The 26756-nt window shown below is 34.3% G+C and overlaps 3 protein-coding genes across 3 annotated transcripts; 1 reads left to right on the forward strand and 2 right to left on the reverse strand.

The window, feature by feature from the left end:
* The first annotated feature begins 19131 nt into the window (after positions 1-19131).
* On the forward strand, positions 19132-19851 carry LOC123562086 (uncharacterized protein F54H12.2-like). The gene has a single exon (XM_045354738.2). The coding sequence runs from the start codon at positions 19132-19134 to the stop codon at positions 19849-19851; it is 720 nt and encodes a 239-aa protein (XP_045210673.2).
* Positions 19852-20712: 861 nt separating this feature from the next.
* LOC123562085 (uncharacterized) lies at positions 20713-22169 on the reverse strand. Its single transcript, XM_045354737.2, has 3 exons — positions 22113-22169; positions 21652-21838; positions 20713-21533 (listed from the first exon to the last, which is right to left on the reverse strand). Exons 1-3 carry the CDS (start codon positions 22167-22169, stop codon positions 20791-20793), a joined length of 987 nt encoding a protein of 328 aa, XP_045210672.2. The 3' UTR covers positions 20713-20790.
* Positions 22170-25245: 3076 nt separating this feature from the next.
* LOC128546471 (PR domain zinc finger protein 15-like) lies at positions 25246-26141 on the reverse strand. The gene is made up of 2 exons (XM_053517023.1): positions 25843-26141; positions 25246-25597 (listed from the first exon to the last, which is right to left on the reverse strand). The coding sequence occupies exons 1-2, from the start codon at positions 26139-26141 to the stop codon at positions 25246-25248; spliced, it is 651 nt and encodes a 216-aa protein (XP_053372998.1).
* Between the last annotated feature and the right edge of the window lie 615 nt (positions 26142-26756).

The raw sequence follows: 26756 nt of genomic DNA on the forward strand, positions 1-26756 counted from the left end.
TGACTCAAAGTTAAAATAATTGTTCCTTATTTATAACAAAATGATACAAAACTTAAATTTTACAGAAATATTCATTGAATTATATCCTTTTACACTAAGCTAATGTTCTGATACTCTTCAACAACAACCTCTGTTATTACTAAATACATGTGTATCGTCCAATGTCGCCGTCCACATTTGAATTTTAAAATACTCCAGTAAAAGCTCCAGCTTCCTCGGTTGTGACCGATTTCGCAATCCAACATCGATAGTGCCGAGGACGCTGTTTTCCCTTGACAGCTCTTGTTTGGCCATTTTATTTTATTTTATTTTTTGGCAAATGTAAACCTTCTGATTTCGAAAAAAAATGTATATTTGTACCGATTCAGTATATTTAATTGCCTGACACGAAGACTTGGCTAACAATATTCATGTATTCGTGTTTTCTTTTTTTTAAAGAAGATTTAGCATATTATTAAAAAATGTTAGAAGTATAATCTAAACGTAAACCGAATTTTTTGGCAAAACATACTCTATTGTGAAACATGACAGAATATATACCTTTATGTGTACAAGTACCAGCAGAAAATGATGTTTGCTTGTTTTAATGACAATAATTTCAAAAGAATACAATATATTTTTCTTTTGCTATGTGAATGATATCATATTTAGATGCTGTTGTATGATTTCTGCCTTCAATGTAGACGCATCACAACAGCCGAAGCAATAACATGAATGCGACAATAGGATATAGCAAAATAATTGTTTCAAATAGTCTTCTATTTTTCTCGGTGGAGTGAAAAATGACTTATTATTATTTAACTGCCGGTATCATTGGCACCAGACCAGACAAAATGCTATTGTACATGTTATACCCTACCCCTAGGTATACTATAAAAACCATAGTCCTCAACGGAAAAATATACTATCCCATTTTAATTGTATAAGAACCATGGTCATCAACGGAAAAATACACTAACCCATTTTAATCGTTCATTTCTCACCTAAAACGCGTAGTTTGGTAAATGGGTACTATGCATACTGAACTAGTTGTAATTTATCTTCCATCGTGTACCACCGCCTCGGTAGCCTAGTGGTAGAGCGTCCGCTTCGAGTTTGGGAGGTCGTGGGTTCGATCCCCGGCCGCGTCATACCGAAGACGTAGAAATGGTACTAGCAGCTTCTTCGCTTGGCGCTCAGCATTAAGGGGATAGTGCTAGGACTGGTCAGCCCGGTGTCAGTATAATGTGACTGGGTGGGGTATCATGCCACGTGTCTACGGCGTGATATTCCAGTGAGGCAGCACTATAAAGTTGGGCATTGTGCTCACTGCTACAAGTAGACACCGTCGTTTATATGACTGAAAAATTGTTGAAAAAGACGTTAAACCCGAACACACACACACACACACACACACTCCATCGTGCACCAGTCAGATTGTCTCAATATTTCATATCACATTTACATTCCGCATATTTTATGCTTTCGTAAAAGTAACAGAAGAAATTTGGTGAACTTATTTGTGATATTACAATGGATACAGGCACTGGTACTAGACCAGACTAAAATGCCATTGTACATGTTATACCCTACCGTAAGGTAAACTATGAGATCCATCGTTCTCAACGGAAAAATATACTAGCCCATCTGAATTGCGCAGTACTCGCCAAAACGCGCAGTTCGGCTTTTGTGCACATTCAACAATTGTTGATTTTTCCTCTATCATGCACCAGCTACATTTTCTCAGCTTTTCTTTTCGCATAAACACCCAGTGTATTTTAAGTTTTCGTTAACGTTTATAGAAAAATACCCCTATGAAATTGAGTAAAATACCATTTGCCACAACGTTGTATAAAAATAGGGTAACATTCATCGATTGTCGTGCATTCGTCTGCAATTATCCAGTATCCAGTGATAAAACCCGAAACATGAGCACACATAGGTAGTCTTTCAGAGAATAGTATCGTCTTCAAGTGTCTCATACATCTTAGTAAAATAGCACTAAACATTGGTCGTATATATTCTTCTTTTGGTATCATTAAATTACCTACTGACACCAAAGTTGTGCCTACAGCTTTGTTTTGTACAAAAACATATTCATTTTGCATCAAGGAATAAGAGCTGTCTTCATTATTATATGTTTCGACTCCATAGACAATACGGACAGACGGAAAAACTATTACATCTGCGTTTATAACTAGGTATATCTGGAAATGAACGTCTTTGTATGTACTTCAATATAAATGATATAAATGATGAACTACTTTGATGATCTCAGACGCAATTATATTAAACGATATTTTTATAATAGACCAAGTATGTATAAGCTAAAATTAAATTGTTGGAGTGCAAAGATAGAAATACTCTTGTCAAGCTAAGTAAATTTATTAAGCTTTCTTTCAATCGTAGAAATTTGTTAATTCAAAGGTAATATTATTGCAGTAACTAGTTCATCTTCTATTTAATATTGTGTGTTTTTTTATCTATTCAACTCGTGACAAGTTGTATGCATTTGTTTATGCATTGTATGCATACGGTTATTTAACGATGTACACGTTGTACAAGTTAATACAGATTATGTTCTGCTCTGTGCTGTTCTATAACATCCTGCATTGGCATATTTCTTTGTTCTATTTTTGCGACCTCTACCTTTCTTTGAAGTCTAAATGTTTTGTTTTTATTTAACAATTAAGTTACACCACGTTAAATTTGTTGCATATGCATACATATATCATTTTTCCATGTAATAGTAATGATTTTGCTGCATTTTAACAAAATTCGCTGTCTGTAAATTCTACACAAAAATGTACATTTTTGGTGATTTTTTTTTTCAAATTCGGTTTCTTATGGTTAAACGTAGTGCTGTCGTAGGTCTTAATTTATTTAATAAGAGAGTGAAATTCTTCTTGATTTATTAAGTTTAATAAGACCACAATGCCGTCTTTCTGTTGTCTTAATTTAATAAGAGCGCAATGCTATCGTAAGTCTTTCTTTGTGTTAACTTAATAAGAGCACAAACCTGTCGTAAGTCTTTCTTTAGTTAGTAAGAGCACAAACTTGTCGTAAGTCTTTCTTTAGTTAATAAAGGCGCAAACCTGTCGTAAGTCTTTTTTTAGTTAATAAGAGCGCAATCCTGTCGTAAGTCTTTCTTTAGTGAATAAGAGCGCAAACCTGTCGTAAGTCTTTCTTTAGTTAATAAGAGCACACACCTGTCGTAAGTCTTTCTTTAGTTAATAAGAGCGCAATACTATCGTATGTCTTTCTTTGTGTTAACTTAATAAGAGCACAATCCTGTCGTAAGTCTTTCTTTAGTTAATAAGAGTACAATCCTGTCGTAAGTCTTTCTTTACTTAATAAGAGCACAAACCTGTCGTAAGTCTTTCTTTAGTTAATAAGAGCACACACCTGTCGTAAGTCTTTCTTTAGTTAATACGAGCGCAATACTACCGTAAGTCTTTCTTTGTGTTAACTTAATAAGAGCACAAACCTGTCGTAAGTCTTTCTTTAGTTAATAAGAGCACAAACCTGTCGTACGTCTTTCTTTAGTTAATCAGAGCACAATCCTGTCGTAAGTCTTTCTTTAGTTAATGCGAGCGCAATACTATCGTAAGTCTTTCTTTGTGTTAAGTTAATAAGAGCACAAACCTGTCGTAAGTCTTTCTTTAGTTAATAAGAGCACAATCCTGTCGTAAGTCTTTCTTTAGTTAATAAGAGCACAATCCTGTCGTAAGTCTTCCTTTAGTTAATAAGAGCACAAACCTGTCATAAGTCTTTCATTAGTTAATAAGAGCACAATCCTGTCGTAAGTCTTTGTTTAGTTGATAGCAGTGCATAACTGTCTTAAATCCTTCTTTTTAAGAATTGCGACAGTATTGCGTTTAACCCTCTTTATGACAGTCGTTAAACAAAGGCAAAAGAAAGGGTAATTTGATTTTATTGAAACATCTATATGTTTGTTATTAATATACTGTTCCAAACATATGCCGGATTCTAAGATTAAACTTTCTGTAGTTTTAAAGGTATTGGAAAACTGTCAAGTGTTGCGCTAGAAGATATATTATGTTTATTACCTGTGATATTCTTGAATTCAGCTTCAAATGTGTAAAAAGATGACTGGTGGGCAGATGGCTATAGTGTGTGTTATTTACTAACATTACAACCTTTCCTTTAGCTATAGCCCTAATTTAAGTTGTTATATTAGAAAATAGCACTCAGGAAAGGAGAACAACACATTTGGACAATGATAACTCACTGTCATTATGATAAAATTTAACACTATCCTATATTTAGACAGCGTCAATAGTAATTGTTAGATTTTCTATCGAATATATTCTTTATAAAGGTGAAAGATGTTATATCAAGTAGTAATTAAAAAACTGAACAAAAGGAATTTTGTTCTGTAAAAGAGGCACAGGTAAGGTGGCGATTGAAATACTAGTGTAGTGCAAACATTTTATTCCCACTCGATAGCAGTTCCATTCACTATAGCCACACCTAATGCAGTGGGAGTGTCTTGTATTCACGTGACATTCAAACTAATATCATATAGTAAAACTGTTTTATTTAAATTTTGCATGAGACTGGATTTAATAAAATTTATGAAATAATATAAAAAAATAAAAGGTAAAAGTAGAGTTCCCAGAAGCACTGTTACAGAGAAATGCATCGCAATGTTGGCCCGAAACAAAAAGAAACTATAACGGAAAAATAGCAAACGGGTTATAAAAATCCAACAATTTAATTATATGCAAAATAAAAAAGGTAAGGGGTAGATGAAAGGGAGGGGGTGTTCAAAAGAAGTACCAGTATAAAAACTTGTTACTATTTTGTTGAGCATAGAAACAAACTTCATTGCTATATATGCATAATGTGTCAATGAATTCTTGATTTGTGCATATTTCCTCAAACAGAAATGTTTAGTTACTGTTGTTTTGCGTATTTCCTTAAACAGGAAGAGAAACAGTGAAAGTACGTTTGTTTGTGGATTTTGCAGAAGATTACTGTGTAAACACAGCCAGCAGAGATTCTGTCAGCCGGCATTTCACTTCATACTATTCGACATCCATTTTTAAAATATGTTTCTATTGTAGAGAGACAGAGGTTTCAGAGGAGGTATGACTACCATGGCGTGAAAATCTATAACTGCGTGTTGTTATTGTAACATTTATATGGAATAAAAAACATTTTTTTTTAAATTCGGATATGACCTATCATGCACTTTCGGGTCAGAGGTAAGAGATTTTTTTTTCGTCTGTAATGAGAATTTCTTCAAAATATGGCAGAAAATAATTATTTAACCACATTAAAACCAGGCTTGAATTGGGAAATTGGGTATTTGAAAGACCGGTGTTTCGGGTGGTCAAAAATGGCCAAAAATAAGGCAAAATTACAGCCAAATTTCCCTTCAGTGAAAGTTCCGAGTATTATTATGTACCCAGATTATTTTATATGTTGTTAAAATGCCATAAAAAGGCAAAATTTAACATTAAAACAGTACAATCATTATAAAGCAATACAAGACTAATGAATTTCCGAATTGTAATATATGGGCGACCAAAAAACCGCCAAAAGGGAAACCGCCGCCCAGAGAGACAGACTGTGACAAAATGTGGATGTTGGCTTAGCCCGAGACTAATGGAAAGGGAAGTTAGATTCTAGGTGAAAAATAAGGTACCATATGCGATAAATGTGCTATACACTTAGTTTAATCGCCGTCACAAGGAAGACAAAGGGTATAAAAATGTATAAAAAGTAAAATGTTATCGGCATAATATATGAGGTACCTGCTGTAATGGCAAGTTTTATACAAAACAGTAAGTGCAGTGTGCCTTGAACAAACTCCAATTAAATATGGATACAAATGATGTAAATGAAATAATACAAATATTTACATGTTTATAGTGCCAATGCTAATTGACAATGATTACCATGTTAATGCAGTGAACACACATATAGTAGTGAACAACATATTGTTGTGAACGATAACAACCTAATGCAGACACAAAAGACTAAAACAAAAGCCTTTTGACCTTAATGTAAAATATTAATGTATCAAAAATACTGCTATAGCAAAAACATATTTACAACAATAAACAAATGCTGACAATTATAATTGTGTCAAGTCATTGAGCGGTGACTTAGATGTGAACCAATTAATTTATCGTACAAATATTAATACATATTGCTTGTAAATACATATGGCTTGTCCTGAGAGAAAAAAACCCGACTTCAGCAAATATGCCGTATACATACAGTTTGAAAATGGCTTTACTGAGAGATAAAAATTATGCAACACATAATGTTTTTCAGCTCTGCTACAAACAGATGCAACAATAAGGTGTACTATCATATTGAAAATGACTTTGCATACAAACAAAATAATGTTGGATGTAGGCCAGCACCCTTGTACCATCGATCCTTTCTTAAATATAAGTTACAGGTAAAAGTTATAATACTGCAAAAACGTTGCTTCAGTTTGAAAATTTCGGCTAGGAATTATATAAATTATGACCATGCAGCAGCCTTATACCGTCAGATCTGTATTAAATTTTTTGTTTACTACAAACCAACATAATATCCTCGGATAATATAACCGTTCAAAATTGACAAGGAAGTAGAATTATGCAAAATGTAGATCTGCTGCCTTGTGCCGTCAGATCTTGTTGGCTACTGACAGAATTATATGTAATCATAAGTTAGGTCTGCTGCCTTGTGCCGTCAGACTAACACAATCATAGCTATTTACAGGTATAAAAATAAAGTAATATAATTCCAAAACAAAACGTATCCGTAAGAGACAGCATAATTATGCAAAATGCAGATCTGCTGCCTGTGCCGTCAGATCTTGTAAGTACACGTGGCTAGTTACACACTAGCATAACAATAAGGTAATATCATTCAGTTTGAAAATGACATTGTAGAAAAAAATCGATCCAAACGTGCAGAACTACCTTTGTAGAAAGTTTCTTAACTTCAGATTTTTCACGTTCCATTACGTTGCTTTTAATATATGATTGTGGGATAGTTTTGCTCTGTTGTTGCCGTTTTAACTAGTTATAATGCGTACGTTAACAAGGAGGTTTTGTGTACTTAAAACACGTGTTCTATGGCGAAACATTCGACTAAGTGATCGTTTATTGAAGCATTTCATTTAATTAAGCTTTTTATGGTTTTGTGTTGTTGTTGTGTGTGTTTTGTTTTCTTTGGCGTTATTGCAATATAGCAATTGATGATATGTTGGTAACTGAGCACAACCTACCCCTCTAGATTTAACAGAGGCTATGACAGGAACAAAAACATACGTTATCACTACATTCGAATGTAAATGATCTTGTAAATGACTTCATAAACTCTACCTCTGATATGTGTCATGGTATTCTAAATGATTGAACATATATAAGCAATTTAAAAGATCAACGGAAAACATTTACTTGAAAGATGCTACCAGACTGACAAAAACGCGTACGAAAGTGTCATAAATAGTTACACTGCTGCCATAATAACATCGAAGAATAAATGATATCAGTCTAAAATCAGTGAATTAGAAAGTTATGTAAAGAATCTGTACTCCCAGTCTGCTCGGTCGCATGAAGAACAACCCACTGCAACCACATTCCAGTGGTGTTACTCTTGCCAATGACTCTTTGCGGGTTTTTTGCGGATAAAATTACCAGGCTGAGAAATGACTTAGATAATATAATTCCTGGAACATCAAAGATAGAGTCCCAAATGTTAAACATGCCAGTGAATGAGTCAACAACATGTGAACTTGATGTTTTTCCAAGACATAAACAGAAGGAACATATTCAATCATTTGCTTCAGTTATTACTGAAATTATCAATAGATCATTATCATCTGGTGTGTTTCCATGTGAGTGGTTTAGTGCAATGATAAGATAATCGTTGAAGAATGGTCTCATCTTAGAACATCAGAACTAAAGACCTGTGTCAAACGTGTCATTTCTATCAGAAGTACTCGAGAAATAAGCCCTGAAACAAATAACTCAGCATATTAAAGTAAATAATCTACTTCCAGCATATCAGAGTGCATATTGAAAAGGTTATGGTGTAGAAACAGCAATGGTTAAAAATCGTATTTGACGGAAAGAACAATGCGAGTGAGTGGTTGTTGATAATGCATTTTCAAACATGGAACCATTAAAATTTGGTGTGTCTCTGGGCTCCTGTAGTGGTCCCGTCATTTTTACCATGTATATCGCTTCCCTCAACAAAGTAGTTAAGAAATACTCAAATAAATTGTATAGATATGCAGATGACTATAAAATGGCATTCAGAATTCAAGTTGGAAATGTGCAGAATGAGGCAAGTGTTCTTCAGCCACAGAATGGATATCTTAATGATGTGATCTTGTGGATGAAAAAATTCGTGTAAATGAACAATTCAAAAATTTAGATCATCATATATGGTACTAAGCATCAATTAACAAAAGTGAGCATCTCAACTGTGAATGTTGGTGGATGCACAATGAAATATGTTGATCATGTTAGAGACCTGGGTGTGATCTGTTCTCTTAATTTCGATATGCATATAACAAAGAAATATCAAACCTCGCATATTCAGCTAAGAAATCTGAAAGACATTCGTAAACATCTGTGAGATCATGGTGCATGGACTTATTCTTTCTCAAATTGACTTTTGCAATGGTCTTTTCGCTTATATCACTGCCTATCAGATCAGAAAAAGGTTCCGATGTGTATGTATTACCCTGATGAAGCCTATCGGCGAAATGTCGGTATATTTAAATTGTAATATTTTTTCGTGTTTGGTGGTATTTTTCTACTATGTGCCTATCAGATCAACATACTTCAGAGAATGGAAAACCAAGCAATCAGAAATGATACCAATGCTCGAGATGGTCATCCTACAACAGAAATTCTAAAATGTCTTCTTTGGCTGCCTGTAAGGGCTAGCATTATGTTCAAAGTTCTTGTTCGTGTATTTCGTACTGTGCAAGGAAAAGCTTCATCTTATCAGAGTATTTTGTTTAAGTGTGCTCAAGGAAAATACAGATTAAGACCTTCGAATGACATTCAGTTTACTGTCCCAAGAACAAGAACGAGAATCGCTGATAGATCCATTGTTGTTGTTGTTGTTGTTGTTGGACAAAAATGGTGGAACAATCTCCCTAGTGATCTTAAACATATGAAAAATGGAAATCTTTCAGAGAAGAACTGAAAACTTGCCTCTTTAGAATGTTTTACGGTTGAACTGCTTAAATTTTTTTATGTTATAGAATGGAATTTGTAAATACCCCAAGCTACGAACTATTGTAAAAATGTTTCTACATTTCAGATTATATTTACTTCACAACAGCGGGTGTTAAGTGCTGTGTGGCGGCCGCAAAAAGTCGCCCTGACTTCATCTCAGTGTTGATATATTTTCTGGTCCTTCGGGGTCATTGATTTCAGTTCATTTAGATTTGAAGATTGAATACTGTTTAAGCCAGTGCTAGGGGGCGCGGGCAGTGTTGCATTTTCCATTACTGCTCATGAACAGACTCAATCAAACCGAGTCTGCAATTTTCACTTTTCTGTGCTACTGAGAGATCTGCTTTTCAGATTATATTATATATCGTGTAGTTTGGTATATTGCTACGTATTCATGTTCTCGAAAAAAAAAACTCGACGTCTCAATAATCTGACTAAGATAAACCGTTTTTATTTAAAAATTGACAGATATCCAACTAGAATATTTATGTTTCAAGAGCACAGCTCCCTCGAACTGCAATCTACAGTGCATGCAAATATTTGGTAACATATTAGCAGACGGTGCGTATATACAGAAAACCCAAGAGTATAAATACAAGAAAAACTGCAAAATATATTGTAAAAGCTTTCTTGTACAGACGAAAAACTTTATACGCCGCTTAAGTACAACTAACAGCTTATGTTTATCTTATGGCCATACATGTGTAAAGAATGAACAATATTGTACATGCGCAAAAAAAAGTACTCGATAAATTATAGGTGCCAAAAACAAATGGAAAACTGAAAGGAAAATAGTGGGACACCCCCTTGGTATGGTCACTGCCAAAACACAACTAGTTAATAGTTAAAATCATATTAATGCATGTACTCAATATCTTTTTAGGGCATCCAGAGAAACAGCATTAAGTGTCGAAGCGGCTCAGTCAAAGTTTATTTGTGTAATAATTGAAAAAGCATCGTGGTATGTTTGCAAATAAAACGCATACTAAATCGAGTACCACCAAAATATGTATACTACATGTACATGACTTCCAAATTAGGTAACATAATCTGGCGTCGATGCTTTCCCAGTTTTTCGTTGCATTCAGTAACCAGAGTTCAGCAAATTTTTATTATCTTCGTAAACTTTCTGTAGTTTAATAAACACATGTCATATTGATTTTGCTTTGTGAACAGATTTTGTTCATCACATTTCATAAATAAGCTCGATCCTCAAATATATTCAAGCTGAATCAAATATGATACTCATCCAGTTTAGGTTTAATATTACTATAACTTGTCACACCTGCGTCATATAAAAAAGCAGTACTAACTTCGTAAGTTATGTGCAATACTATGGAAAAGGACATATATCACAAGTATCACGCTTTGTGACCCTTGTTTTATTCACGGTTAATTATTCTGTTCTGTTTTTAATCAAATACACGTATATTCGCTTACAAATATTGTTTCTGATTCTTACATAAGTCCTTTAAAAGTCATTGATTTTGGACCTTCTATAAGTCCTTCCGAAATATAGCTCTTTAACCTTAGATACGCCCACACATAACTCTGTTTTTGTACCATGCAGAGGTATTTAAATGTCAAGAAATTTACTTTTGCAAAATATTTACTAACTTTATTTTTATCCGGTTCGTGCCTACCATAATCACGAAATTCGTTTTTACCTGGTAGGCCGCTACCTTGAATCACGAAATTCATTTTTACCCGGTACCCGGTACGTCTCTACCTTAATCGCGCCGCGACATTGATCGCAGTCCTGACCAAGGGTCAAAAGGTCAAATGAGGTTATACTGTTTTCGCACAAACAATTACTTTACTACTATTGTAGATATGCTTTTTCTAAGTGCTACAGTATATTTAAGGTAACAGAACACAAGATATATAGTTAGTTTGTTCGGTAACGTAAATTGTAACTTAATTTGATATATTTATACGTGTTTTAAGTTAAACCTTCAGTTTGAAATGCAAAACTACACTGTTGAGAACAGAATTATATTGTTGTTGTATTTTTCAACTGATAAAGTGTGTTTAAAAGAAAATGAAGACATACAATATAATTTGTATGTTTGGTAACGTAAAATGTAATGTAGAATTCAATGTAAGACATCTTACAAGTTAGAGGCTTGTTGATAAATAAGTATATAGTTGTATTACATGTAACTAAAGAATGTCAATATAAAATTGATAGAACATTTTAATGAAAAACATGTTTGAAGTAGGTATGATTGAAAATTAGCATAATTTGGAAGAATGACGTTACATTTTAAGAATCGCTAAAAGTATGCTTTCCCTTAACTTATACTAGCAATCTATATATCATTGTTTTTGCTGAACTTTGAACTTTTTAATAGTAACTTCAATTTCTAATTAACTGGTCATCTAAATTTGCAATAAAAACTTCATGTCAAAAATGTTGTTTTTTTTAGGGTAACGTATCTTTTTCTGATATTTTTCTTCTTTAAGATCACATTTTAGATATTAAAATTTAATCAAATTGCAGCATCTAGTATACACCTTGTAATAAAATATGCAAACTTGAAATGATTTACTAACATAATGGTACCATTTGTCTGTAAAAATTGATGAAAAAATTATTGGTTTTGAGGGTAACGTATTTTAAGGTGTTGTTACGGAGAAAAGCCCCACTCGCCAGTTGCAAACTTTATGCCAAAATGTTCACCACACATTGGAGTTTCAAAAAAATATGGTCCACAAAATTCCCCCTGGGGGGGGGGAGCAAAACCCCTTCTGGCTCATAGTCTATTATTACTTTTCAATAAAGGCTTGATTACATACTTAAACCATCGCTTTGTGTGGCAATGCATCTATAGCAGAAATATCATTTGGTCATTTGCAACTGGATGTGTGCACATGCAAAAGTCCCGTATATATCTCGACATAAAAGCAAGATTAAAGAAAGATAACCACGACGCCAATAATCATCTATTCGACGAAAGTGATAGAGGGTTTTCAACTGTAGCAATGCAAATGTATACAGACATCGAAAAAAGAAAATGAAGTGCTAGCTGTATTTAAGGCTTTTAAATATTTCTTTTAGTGTCGAATTTTTCTCGACAGCTCATTGTTTTATATTACTATGCTTCTGTGTCATGAAAAACGAGACAAACTAAATCAAACATCGCACAACTTGTCCTTGCCACAATTCGGGGACCAGACTGGCAAATACGGATTCTAATGAAAATGCGCACGAAAAACTCGGGATCACCAGTGAATGTTTTATTGTTTGTCTTTCTACTTATTTTTCTATCCCGTGAGCGGTAATGCCATGCCATACGTGATCAACCGTTTGTTAAGTTCGTGGAATTCGGAAATTGTAAATAAACATTTATTACTGTACATGTAAAAACATTGATATTCAAATAATCATGTACTTTTAAAGATGATTACACTCATCCAGAATCGGGTTCCAATGGACCCCACAGTCATTTCACTGTAATCCCCATAATCCCCAGACTGGAATGGAACATTCATTACTTATTTTATACGCGTGTATACGGCATGTAAAGCCGGGGTTTGACGTGTCTTTCATTCCTTTCCATATCATCTGTGATAAACATAATATAAACAAAACAGGAACAATAATAATAATAATAACAACAGCAACAACAAAAAAAAAAGAAAAAAAAAATAAATAAAGAAAATTAGCTTTTGAACACATTGTCATACCTTATCGTATTCGAAAAGCGTAATACGCAGTGTATTTTTCATATTAGAGTTTCAACTAAATTGATCCCGCAGTGTTATTTTCAGTGCATCGAATGTGCTTTGTGAGGTAAAGATTTAATCGTTTGTTCAGTGACGTAAAGTTTACTTACGTTTCTGCCGTCCTAAAAAGTTCACGTTATTCCAAGCGAACGTCGCTTGACTTCCGGCATATCAAAACCAGCCCGTACAAATGAGTCTTGGTTTTTCTTAAGATGGATAATCAGATTTTGGCCATGTAACGGATTTGTTCGAAACTTTAGCATCTGATCATTTACACTCATTTATGTTCACTTAACACTTAATGCAAATTAGATTTTCACTGGAGGTATTTTTAAAATTTCATTTTCCTATCCTGGTTGCCCAACCAAGATAGAGTTATTTTATCATAAGTATAAATTTGATAAACATACTTTGCCTAAGGAAATGTATAAATATTAGACATATTGTAATATATTTGTAAAATATTTGCATTAAAAATTATGTATTTAGATGGAATTCATTAGAAACGCAAGTTTGAAAAATTATTATTACCTCCCTTTGCCTAACTTGGTTGCGCAACCAAGATAGATTGGAAATAAATGAATTCAGAAGCTACACACAGCTTTTAAACTTGCATTTTGGTTCAGATTGTTCAATAGTTGATATGTCTATCAAATGCAAATGTAAAACTAGACATTGTATCGAAATAAAAAGAAATACCCAGCTTTTTATATACTTTCATATTAAAGGGGAGTGATTACAAAATTTTATAAAAATAATTAAATATACATTTCAAGTAGTAATCTAACTCTATGTAATCGGTCTTTTTGTTCCTTAAATAATTCTCTACCAAAAAGTAAAAAAATGTCATTAAATGTTGTTTAAATGTGATTGACCACCTTTAACATCCACAAGCCGAATTATTTCCTTTTTCGCTTTCTCGGTCTCGCGTTTAAGTTAGAACTTGGTTTTTCCCACAGCGGCCTCTATTTCTGAAGGATGATTAAAGACGCACTAGGATGACGTTTTTGTTCTGATAAAGACATCATTATCACCTCTTCTCTGTTTTCTCTTCGTCCCAGTAACCTTCTCGTCTGTACACGAACGGGATATTAGGGTGTACAAGTTCTTTGGGGTATCCTACGGGTTGCAGAAACACGTTAAATATGTAATTATTCAACATTTGGTCAGAGAGCGGTACCCGTTGTACGGGACATTTAGATTGGACGGATAAGCCCTATAAATGTCAGCGAAAGTAATTGTTTTGCCTTCCATCGCTAAACGTAGTACGGGATAAATCGAACGGTTTTAGGTTTTAAATCGCCTTTATATAACACCAATATTAGGCTCTACCCATGCCGTTCTCGACCGATAATGCACATGTATCAATAAATGATCAGCCAGATAAGGTCTACTGACATATACCAATTAATGTCAGATTCTAAGTAATTTGTATCATTATAATCTTGTTAGTACCCGAAAGTCATAGTCAAATGTTAGCAAAGGGTACATTGAGAATGGTTGAGGCTGTGCGTAGCATTGTTATATTGTTTACGTCAATAAAGTAGTTCGACTGTTAGTGATGGGCAAATCGGTTAGATTTGCCAAGTTAGCCAGTTTTTATTAGTATTTTATTATATTCTGATAACTTTAAAGATGCGTATGCTGATCTCATCGATAAAAGTGTACAAGTCAATGTCTTTTTGTTCTTCCTTGAAAAAATATTGGTTATGAAAGTCCCATAAATATGCGCAGTTTCTCTTGATGATGTATACTTAGTTTCTTTCAGTTGCATGGAACTAGCATGACTACGCAGTGTTCTGAAGTTGTTGTAATATTTTAAAGTTATCTGCGTTTTGGACTTCCATTGTATTGATTTATGGCAGGACGAAGTCGCAATATTTCCGGCAAGCGCTTGATAAAGGTGATTAAATATGTTTCAATACATTCAACCCATGTCGTTCAGCCAACAGGTTTAACAAGCCAGTGGACAGAAAGAAACATTACAGGCCTCTGTATAAAACTAATTGCCAGTCGATATTCGACCTTTTTAAAGATAGTTCGTTGTTTTTTTTCTCTGTATATATCAGATGGTCTGTTAATTATTTTTTTAAAACAATATGCACAAAAAGATTATTTTCATAACAAAGTTTTATACATTTACATCATACATATCAAGGAAATGCAGAGAAGGAAATGAACGTATGTATTTTCATTTTGATTGGTATATTCATGAATATATCTATTAATATTTAGTAGATGTTTTCACAAAGAATAGGTAACATTTTGTGCTGTTTTCAAGCACCATTCCGTATTCCATTTGTTAGATATACTAAGTATCCTTATCACCATTTGAGACAGTATTACTTTTCTGTAAAGGATTGATTACATTTTTATATATTGCAATATGACAGGACAGAATTTATTTTCAAATGGGTCATTTCTTATTATCATCATTAATATTATTTCTGTTTTCTTTTTTTTACATTATGTTAGAAGAGCAGTCATTATTGTAATAATCGCACATTATTGCTATTGAAAGCATGAGAAAATTACTCCGGAGAATTATTATAGGTCTCGAAAAGTAATAACATGTATGATAAGCGCACTGCTAAATTTAAGCACGATGCTAAATTTGTCCTATTGAAAATATGGAATGGCGGAACCATTCGGAATATGTTTTAGAAAGATGTGGACCGCGTAAATTATACTGATAGAATATGATTTTGTTATACTTCTGTTTAAAAACAAATACATCCATTTATTGCTGGTTTTTATTACTTTGTAAAAAGAGAGTTCCCACATTATTGACGTAGAAAATTAATCGTTGCTATGACAGTTTGATTGTGTATCTATCAATTTTTCTCTAGTTTTAGTGACTTTTACTAAATTGTAAAGGGGGGAGATGTTTAATCTGACTTTGATGATAATTTCTTCTTCTTTATTTTCATTTGCAAAAACCCTTACGGGTCTCTTCTGCTCTTGGTCGGCGAAATGGCGTAACCTTGGCTACCTTAACCAATGCGGGGCCAAGATATTGTTCTTCAAGGGTCCGTTTGTTTGCTTCTCTTTTCAAGCATACAATTTTCATTCGGTTGTTTTCCGTAACTACCACTTGCGTATTCAACGGTAAATCCATGAGTATTGGCTTAACCTTCTCGAAGAGGGCATCGCAGTAGTATAAAAGTGGTGGGAGCAGAATCCACAATTTTGGAGCCGGATCCACAATTTTAGAGCCAGATCCACAAGAGCCACCCTCCACAATTGAAGTTAAAATGTAGAACGTTAGCAGACTATTATAGTGGGGGACTACTACATAGGATATTTTTCGTACTATGAGCAATGGGTTGTTTCCCTTTGCTTATAGATATATTAACCTGGGGGGTGGAGGGTTTACTCAAGTTGAATTTCACCTTTGATGGGACTCGAACTCGGGTGATATATGAGCACTGAATGATGTCTAGAGCGGGCACCTTTTGCTCTGGGATATTACCTTGACCAGCACAAGCTATGGAGTCATACTTTATCTTCTGGAGTATGTCCTTAAATAGGACAGTGTGTGTAGTCTTACATTCATTCAATTGAAATCAGTCAGCATGAATACGTCTGAAAAAGAGGAGCTATTGAAGAAATACTATTACAACGCCAAAATCCAGCATCTTACAGTGGTGTAGCTAAATTGTTTTATGCACTGAAGAATGATTATCCTGGCGAATTCAGTCTTCAGTTTTATAAAGACTGTTAGATAAGCAGGACTCTTACTCCCTTCAGAAACAAGTTCCTCATCAAATCAAGAGGGCTCAAGTTCGTGTGAGTCATATAAATGAAATGTGGGATATAGATCTGCTTAGCATGGAGAATTTGTCTAAAGAAATGATGGCGTGCGCTTTCTACTATTCTGTATTGAGTGTTTTCCAGAAAGCTACGGGTTAAACCTTTAAAAGATAAAACTGCGAAGTCAGTGACAAAAGCGATGAAAGAAATTCTTAAGGATGTGAAACCATTAAAATTCGTTCAGACAAAGGGTCTGAATTTGTAAATCAGTGGTTTAAAAAGCTCATGAAAGAGAAGGATATATATTTTTTTACTACGCAAATTCACCAAAAGCTAACTTCGTTGAACGCAGTCAGAGAAGCATAAAAACCCGGCTGTACAGAATGATGAGACAAAGACGTTCCTATCACTAATAAGTGATCTGAATAAAATAATAGCCAGCTATAATGACACGCCTCATAGGAGCTTAAACAATTAACGCCCAATCAAGTCAATAAAGAAAATGAAGCTGATTGTGTGGGCTTACATGTACTTGAAAAAATCTGGTGTTCATAAAAAGGCGAAGCCATGTATACAGATTTAAAACAGGTGATCTAGTGCGTATATCTTTTGCTAAGCATCCATTCGCAGGGCCTATCAAGAACAGTATACTGCGGAAGTCTTCAAACTAAGTAGAAGATTTCTACTGCAGGGCATTCCTATGTATAAGTTGAAGGACTTGAATGATGAATCAATCAAGGGTAATTTTTACACGTCCGAATTAACAAAAGTAGACAAAGACATTGACAGTCTATGGTTTATTGAAAAAATATTAAAACGTAAAAGAAAAAACAAGAAGCTTTATTTTGTTCGTGCAGTGGGAGGCTTTCCAAAGCATTTAATAGTTGGATTCTGGCGGATGAAGTCAAAGATACCACAGGAACCTCGGCATAAACACAATGGATCGTTATGTTTATATTAAAAGTGATGAAAGTAACGACTACTTTCCAGATAATGAAGTGTATAAATTTAAGATTGTTTTACCAGCTAGAATGTCCTTGCAGGGTATGTGGAAAGTAGCACTCGTGGAATTTCAAGCGAGTCAAAACTCTAATCGAAGAGAGTTATAGATGATCAGGCCCTTTACATTTAATAGATATATGTGCTGAAAGTGTAGTCCATGGACATAGACTTCCTTTATTGAGACGACTTGAAAAGACAAAAAAATCGTTATGGCAATATAGATTGATTCACCATTCTACCTTCCTATTAAAAGAAGGACTTCAAAGAGATCGAAGTGAATATAAAACTGGCGAGTGATAAGATCCATCAGATTTGATTTCACCTTTGTATATGACACTTCATTTTAAACAGTATCCTTTCTTCAGTGATTATGAATCCTTCTAAACTATATGTACCAAATCCACAAAAGTGGGTCTCATTTTTTGATAAAGTGAGTAAGGGCCTAACATCAGTTAACCAATCAGGAGGCGCCAGACGAGCTCGAGTGATATCAGTGGAGTCTTCAAGTGGGAAACAAAGTACTACTCAATTGCCTATAAAAGTAGTATCACCCTCAGAACAAACTGTACAGCAAGCCAAAAGTGAACTAGAGAGAGAGAATATAAAACCATCTGCTGTAGTAGATATGATTCAGAAACCAAAAAACCGTCGACAGCGAAGGACTGCTAAGAAAATCAAAAAGATTGGCAGACTACAAACGGGAGGTGCTAAAAAGTGGAAACAGAGGACAAATAAAAAGAAAAATAAGACAAAAAAGAGTGGTAGGAAATCTACAACAAAAAAGAATAAAAAGCACAAAACAAACCGGAAGATTAAAAACTCAACTATCAGAAAGAAGGACATCTTTGAAATTAAATTGATTAAAAACAGCAGTAAAATAATACAAAAGAATAATGGCAGTGTTTAATCCTGAAAGTTTTCACGAGGGACTTGTGTCAGAACTGGCTTTGTTTGATTTACCCAGTACACAGACTGGTGTCACAGATATCTACTATGAAGAAATTCGACCCATCTCAAGTATCAGACGGCATAAGTCCTATTGAGTTTAGAATAAGTGGACAAAACTCTATGGACTATTTAGACATGAAAGGCACACAGCTGCATGTAAGTTAAGAGTAAAAAACGGCTGCAAATGCTGCCTTAGTGGCTGAAAAAGTAGGACCTGTGAATTTATTTCTCCAGGCCCTGTTTTCATCCACTGAAGTCACCTTACAGATAAGGCCACAATAACATCAAACTACAATCCTATAGGGCCTACATTCAAACGATTTGAATTATGGACAAGATGCCAAGTCCCAGCTTCAGTCTCAACTCTTTTTCATGGACACTGCTGGAACCTATGGTGTCACAAATCCTGGCGGGCAAATAAAGGTCTTTTGAAAGGGCTAAACGTATAGCCACTTCGAAAGTATTGGATCTTCAAGGGCCAATATTTCACGATATGTTTTCCATGTCACGCTATATGTTAAATCAAGTGGACGTCAAATTAAAGTTCTACAGAAGTTCGCCAGAGTTTTGTTTAATTAGTGATGAAGCATCACCAGCCTTCAAAATAGAGATAGAGGACATTTATATTTTAGCCAAGAAAATACGCGTGAATCCTGCTGTCATTTACGGTCATGCAGAAATTCTAAAAACACAGAATGCAAAATACCCGTTCAACAGAGTAGAATGTCGTACTCAAAGCATACCTAGCGGAAGCTCTAGTTTCAACTATGAGAACATGTTCCCAGGTCAAAGACCTAATAAGGTCGTTGTAGGCTTTGTAAATTCAAAAGCTCTGTCTGGTGACTATAAACAGAATCCTTTTAACTTTCTAAACTGTAACATTCGAAGCATATGTCTATACTGTGACGGTTTACCAGTTAATGGAGCTCCTCTGAAACTTGACTTCAACTCAACCACTGGCGTGACGGATGTGCGGGCCTATGTAAACGCATTTACATCTACGGGGAAATGGAGAGAGGATGAGGGCAATATGTTGACAAGAGAAGGATTTAGCTCTGGTGTAACACTATTCGTTTTTCAGTTGGAACCAAACTTCTCTCATCACGGGGAGTATTTGACACTAGCAAAGACTGGTACTGTGAAATTGGATGTTCAATTTGCTAGCCCCCTTTCAGGTGAGAAAATTATCAAAAACATTATTTATCCACATTGAAAAATAGCTGGTTTTTAAAAAGTTACTAAGTGTAATACTTAAACAGTTATGTTTTTATAAAGATATTACCCTGTCCTATATTTGTTAAAAAAGGAATATTTATTTTTGTATTAATAGATATTGTTTTCATTTATATTTTCCAGACACTATCAGCTGTGTGGTCTTAAGCGAAATTCCTTCCTTTTTTCAAGTGGACTCTTCGAGAGATATTGTATTGGAATAAACATTTTAAAAAAGCAATGGATACATCAGAGCTTCAGTGTTGTATTAGTTGTGATCCTGTTCTAAGTGTAAATGTACTAGGTGTATATGCCGCTGATCAATTACCTGTAGGCTTTTCTACATTACCAACTGCGTTTATAGCTAATAGTGATATACATAGCAGAGAAGGGACACATTGGTCTGCATTTTATATAGACATAAATAGACAAGTGGAATTTTTTGATTCTTATGGTAAAAGTCCAGTCTACAATTCTTCTTATTTTGATAAGTGGATAAAGGACAATGCATCGAGTATAAGATACAATGCCATGCAAATACAAAGCAATTATTCCAATGTTTGTGGACTATATTGTTTATTTTATCTTCGTAATAAATTCAATGGCATGTCATTAACAAATATACTCAACTTTTTTAGCCATACTAATTTTTCTCTTAATGATTATTTTGTATATAATCATATGTCACGCATATATTCAGATTGTTCAAAAAATAATTGTGTGTATAATCAAGTGTGTAAACCTCTAATAAAAACTATATAATTTTAAATGGTTTTTTGTTAATTTATTGTTTATTTAAATCCCATATTTACATAAGCTGTGGAAAAGAAAACAAGAAAAAAGACTATTCATTTTCTATCCTTTTAATATAGGAATAAAGTGTAATCTATTCTTTTACATAAACATATTTTGTATTAGCATACATTCAGTTTATGATATTTTATTTAAATGTCACGGGTGTGACACTACAATCTGCTATAAAAGATCTCTCGTCTTCAAGCAATGTGGGAGTACTTGTCAAATGTTCCAATTTGTATGTCAAAGGTGTGACCTTACAATTGTCTATAAATAAACTTCCTTCTTCTGGTAATATTGAAGGAGTTCTTGCCCTTTCTTCCTCTACCTGTGACTGTCTCAAAGAATAATGACCATAAGCAAGACTGTCTGTAGCATTAAGCAGATACCGTTTGTCATCAAACGAGGACAGTCCAATTTTTTTCATTTCATTACAGTACAACTCGTGATTGTCATTTCTAATTGACGTTATTGTTACAACATTCTGACCTTCTGAAAACAAGATATCTTTATAGTTTGTGAATCTAAGGTCTCTTTTCAAAGTGGCTTTTGCAATTCCTTTTGCTCTTTTCTCTTCTTTGTTATTATCACACTTAAAACTGTACACTTTACTTCTGAGACCAACAAAAGCAGAGATCGGAATTCCAGACATTTCATCCTTCATACTACCCACTTTTTTCTTATTCTCCTCACTATATAGGAAATGATTTTGTGGGTAGTCCGACGTATCAAACAAGTGAATATTTTCTTTCATATACTGGTAAACGTCAAATGATTCCACGTAAAACAAAATAGAATCAGTGTCAGTGAGACACATGGTCATCTGCTCACCAAATGTGTTTTTCAATTTGTTGTAATAGAAGTCATACATGGCCCATTTACTCAAGTCTGCAAAATAGAAAAAAAATGATACATAAATGTAAACGTTATTTAAACTGGGGAAAAGTGAGCCAAATCGTGTCTAGATTATGTAATTCAAGACGATAAAATATCAAAAACTATTTACCTAATATACACATGCCACTGTAGATTGGTTTATTCATTAACACCCTCACTCTATAAAGTTCAACGGCTGTAAGGTCTTCGTTGAATATTGTTGTAGTTTTATAGGTTGATTTTGAACTCAGTTTCAAAAGACGTCTTTCATTATGCACGAGCTCAATGTTTTTATGTTTTCTGACATTTTCCATCGTCTGTTAAAATAGTGGGGAGAAAAAGATAAATAAGAAGCTCAATAGTTATATATTAAGTGTGATAAAAAAAATAATATTTATTAGCGAAAGTCTGTTTTATATCTATCACCCGCTCTTTGAATATCTAATTATAAACACAATGTTACATGTTGCTACAAACTTTAAATTACTGAGGTAAGATCATTGCACTAATCCCTCATTGTTTTAATCATTCTAGTTAAACACTTAAATTATTTTTTTTCGAAGAAATGAAAAGACGAACAAATATACAAACCTTGCCAAAACAGCTGTTATTCATGAGCTTGTAGAAGTTCTTGGCAAAGGCAGACATAGCTTTTTCTTTGTGCAGTGTTGAAGTCAATGTATGGTCTCATCCAAGCAGATTGCGTAATTCAAGTACTCTATGAATTTCCATTATCTCCAACCCCAGCTCTAGGTAAAGCTGAAGATTTCTGTAGTGTACCACGTACTCTCTTTATCCTCTAACGATGTAATCAGTTTTTCAACTTTAACTCTCGGTGGTAATGCTTCATTTTCTGTCTTGTTATGCAGTTTTTTCCATAAGTTTGTGCATATGGGGAAAGCATATCATCTGAGATAGACTTTTCTTTCCGGTGCTAGTGGATAGTCGTTGTGTTTGTCATGAAGTTCAGGGGATACCTCAAATTGACTTCAAATATGTAACCTTTCTCCCATCCGCTGGAATATTCCTAATGTCTAATTGATTTATTTCTCGTTTCTTTAAAAATTGAAAATCTGATGTTGGAAGTGGTTGTTGCATGGCGAATCCATACAAATTGCACATATCTAAATATAGAATATGTGATAATTTCTTTTCACTATCATAATCTGAGAGAAGTGGATTATTTGCTTGTTTATATCTATTCGAAATTTGTGATATTCCACCTCGTATGCCTTTTTCAATGAATAGCACTTGATCTATGTCCGTCATCAGCTCTAGTTGCACACCCGTCATCTTCAAACAACTAGCCCAACTTAAGCCGGGACTGGTATAAAAATGGCATGGATCCAAACCATATTGCTCCATACACATACTTCTAAACGTTTCAAATACGCAACACAGAAGTATTACATCACATTTCAAGTAAAGGTCGTGATAAGACCCCATGCTTGTCATTTCAAAATGGGCAAACACATCACAGGCGTGCTTGTAATCCTGCTCAGATATATGTTGTTTGGTTAAAGCGTTATAAAATGCTTCTGCTGGTGGTAAACAATGTTCATCAAATTTACTTTCACGATCCATATAATCATACGGATACACCCCTTTTCGTAATAGCAACTTGACATCATCAGAATTTGGGAATTCCTCAATAAGGTGTTCAAAGGCATCCTGTCCATCACACTTTAAATTTTCCACCAAACTTTGCAATGAAGAGGGTAGAAACTGTAAGCTGTCAATGAATCTCAAGTTACCTAGGGAAAAACTCACATAGTTTTCTGTACTTTGAGCAATACATTTTAGATTTTCACCCTTAAACTCACCAATACTTTGACAGATGATGTGCGCATCAAACTTCTTCAAGTTGTGAAAAATGACGCACGTATGTTTCGCCTGCTTGCATTCAATGCATTGGTTGTGAGCCATTCCAATAAAGTCTCCCGTTAAATGATCATGATGTCTTACTATAGTGGAGTGCACTTTTTTCATATGGAGATGAAGTCCTTTTGACATAAACAACACTGCGAAGCGCGACTTATTTCCTCAAAATCGTCACTCGTAATGATCATTGGTTCTATATTAGAGAGAATATTTTCAATTTCTTTTTGCTCTCGCAGCAAGCTTGTAATAAATTTTTGTGATGCATCACTCCCCCTATACACCACCGTTGGTTTAGTATATCTATTGTCCGCACAAACTACCTTGTACGCGAAACCGCAAACTTCAAGTTTTGTGGTAGACGTGGTGCTCGAGTGTGTAGGTTCTGGAAGACATGTTGAAACCCGTCTATTTAAAGTTTCAAAATCTGCATAAATCGTGAATGAAACTTTAAGTTCTTTTTCAAAGTCCTTAAATTCCAGTATAGCACTGTCACCGACTGCAGGTAGTTCCACCTTTTGAGCTTCATTTGTACTACAGTATGTGATATGCTTTTGCAGAAACTCATTACGTACAAAACCATGCAAACAGTATGGGCAGAAAAACATTCTTTGGTTATGTGACTTGCTTCTAAAAAGAAAAGTATTCAAGTCTCTTATGAGAACGTAATGAGAGACTTGACCATATTTGATCCATAGCAAATTCACATGATGTAATCTACGTGGATTTGATGTGATTTTCAATGGAACAATTTCATTTTCTTCAAAAGTGAATACGTTTACTGAAATATGTTCGTTTTGTTTTTCAAATCTATCGATTTGTGCTAAAGATACTGGATACTGTATACCACTCATGTTCAGTTCATTTGTAAAGGGACAATAAGTTTCAACTTTTACAGCATTCCTTTCTGAGGGATGTAAAGAAGCTAAAATGCACCACAGGAAACACTTCTCATCCTCATTTTCAATATTAAGCAAACTTGAGTTGTAAAGCAACGTCCTAGGTAAAGGTAGATAACTTGAGCCTGATAACGGTCGATACTTGATGGTGTGAATCTCAAGTTTTAGCACTTTTCTGAGAAACCAGCCAGAGCCATCTCGCATATATTTCTCCAAGCTGGCATACATTTTCTGTAATGCTTCATTTAAATCATGTTCGTTTAAACCATCCAAAGTCAGTGACATATAAGTTCTACTTCTGAAAAAGGGGGTGCTCACACTGCTATCTCCCCCATTATCAGTTCGTTCCATTTCAACCTGAACGCATAAGTTCCATTTAATGCCTCCCATACTTCGTATTCTAGACTGAAGGTAGGTGAGAATTCTGGACCTCACATTTGCAAAAAATGTTAACAAATCATATCTTTCACCACCCCCCGCTCCTGGGAAGGATAATTCTATTTTGCACTGAATTTTGTAAAGCACTCTCATCTCGCTCATTGTCTGTATTAATGAGTCTTGATTATCTTTGTTTTCATTAGACAATTCTATGTTTTCATCATTTCAGACTGATTTGTATTTTGAGTCTCAGCAGTTGATTTGCTTTCAGACTGAGGTGATGCATTTTCAGACTGATTTTTTATTTTGATTCTCAGCAGCTGATTGCTTTCAGACTGGGTGAAGCAGATCTATTAAAGACTTTTCTATTCCCCTATCTCTAACCCCCACTTTGATTGAGTGGATGATTTTCCATGACATGAGCAAACAATGCAGAATACTCCCCAAATTCACTCTCACAGTATCTACAAGTAAACAAATGTTTTTGACCTTTATTTGAATCTTGTTTATGCACAGTGCGCATTTGTCGTTTTAAATTATAAAATTTGTTAAACACTTTATCACAAATGTTACATTTCACGTCTCTCCTTATTATTATCTCGTCTGTTCTCATTATGATGTGTGCGCTTGTGACGTTGTAGACTATCTTGTCTTGAAAATGAGCCACCACATTGCTCACACTTCACCACAGATCTGTGTGAAATTTCATGTCTGCATAAATTTTTGAGTAATGTGAAACGTTTATTACAAACTTTACAAGTGAAACAGTTTTGTTTTTCATTTTTATTATCACTTGTACAATCCTCATTGTCAGTATTGCTGGAGCGTATTTTCTTTTTGTCTTTCTGGCTTTCAAAATCATCCTCACTATCATCATCGCCTGTCCTGTTTTGTCTTTTCATTGCTTCCCCCTTGTTTAATCTAGGAAAGGAAATGAGAAACATAATGTGCATTATTTTCATTTTATTGATATTAAAAAAAGTATAAAAGTGTTATGTATAAAAATAAATACAGCTCACTCAATCACACACTTTACTTGGACCCCAGCTACAGTATTTTAAAAACCAGTTTTAATTCTTACCAAAAAAAAAAATGTTATCAAAACTGTGCTTACATTTCTTTTTTAAATCGAATAATTTATCCACTTCAGCTTTCTAGATTTGTACGATTTATTTTTCCTTTTAATTTCGCCGTTGAAAGGCATTTTTGATAGCGGTTTCTCCACGAATAACTTTGTTTCTACTGTTTTTACATCCTCCTTAGTTTTATCCCCTTCCTTTGCAGAAGTAGGTAAATCTTCTTCCATTTTGGGGGTATTTTCCTTGCTTGTTTCTGGACTTTTTAGATCTGATATACTATCCAACTGCCTTTCACCACCTGTTTGATCATCCTGTGTTTTCTCTTTTATTTGCTTGAGTAGTGACTCATACTTCACTTTAGGTATCAGCAAAAATTCTTTGGCCATGACTTAATACACCTTATTTATAATTCGTTTTTGATAACTTCAATGAAACGTTTTATAATATCAAAGTGTTTTTTCAAAATACGCTTCTTTGCTCGGAGTGTTACTCCTTTTCGTACAAATCGACGAATGATCGTCTTATGCTTCTCTAGCTTTTTATGATACTTGGTGATATAGGTCTATTACCCATCATCACATTATACACAATTTGAACAATTGCCTTAATCTGAGAGGGCTCTATCGTGGTTAATACAACCATGCGCTGCTTATGCGTTGATGATAGTAGAAATTTCAAGAAATCTCCGTGCTTTTTCTTAATCACATTCATGTCTGCCTCTCGGGAAGATATATTAACATTAACTGATGGGGAAAGATGTGTGTACGCAGTTTATATTCCACATCAGAATGTGGACTGATATCAATGACAAGATATCCATATTTTTTAGAGCAATGCTTTTCTATAGGCACTCATTATTACTGGGGCCTGTCCAAGCTGACGAGCTAATGTTTGTATTGTAATTCATCCCTTTGGTTTTTAAACAGAATGAAATAGTGTGTGTTTAAGCTTATTGTACGAAATTCCTTTGTACCATTATATAGGTTTTGACACAAAAACCA

This window comes from Mercenaria mercenaria, chromosome 10, assembly GCF_021730395.1.
Source record: "Mercenaria mercenaria strain notata chromosome 10, MADL_Memer_1, whole genome shotgun sequence".
In the NCBI taxonomy this organism is placed as follows: Eukaryota; Metazoa; Mollusca; class Bivalvia; order Venerida; family Veneridae; genus Mercenaria; species Mercenaria mercenaria.

What these genes read in the sequence shown, in the direction of transcription:
- LOC123562086 (XM_045354738.2), top strand. Translation starts at nt 19,132, where the DNA reads ATGTTTTCCATGTCACGCTATATGTTAAATCAAGTGGACGTCAAATTA.
- LOC123562085 (XM_045354737.2), bottom strand. Translation starts at nt 22,169, where the DNA reads ATGTCTGCCTTTGCCAAGAACTTCTACAAGCTCATGAATAACAGCTGT. An exon ending in ATAACAGCTGTTTTGGCAAG is followed by an intron (nt 21,839 to 22,112) that starts GTTTGTATATTT and finishes CTATTTTAACAG; the next exon opens with ACGATGGAAAATGTCAGAAA. An exon ending in CAGTGGCATGTGTATATTAG is followed by an intron (nt 21,534 to 21,651) that starts GTAAATAGTTTT and finishes TCTATTTTGCAG; the next exon opens with ACTTGAGTAAATGGGCCATG.
- LOC128546471 (XM_053517023.1), bottom strand. Translation starts at nt 26,141, where the DNA reads ATGGCCAAAGAATTTTTGCTGATACCTAAAGTGAAGTATGAGTCACTA. An exon ending in ATTAAAAGGAAAAATAAATC is followed by an intron (nt 25,598 to 25,842) that starts GTACAAATCTAG and finishes TTCCTTTCCTAG; the next exon opens with ATTAAACAAGGGGGAAGCAA.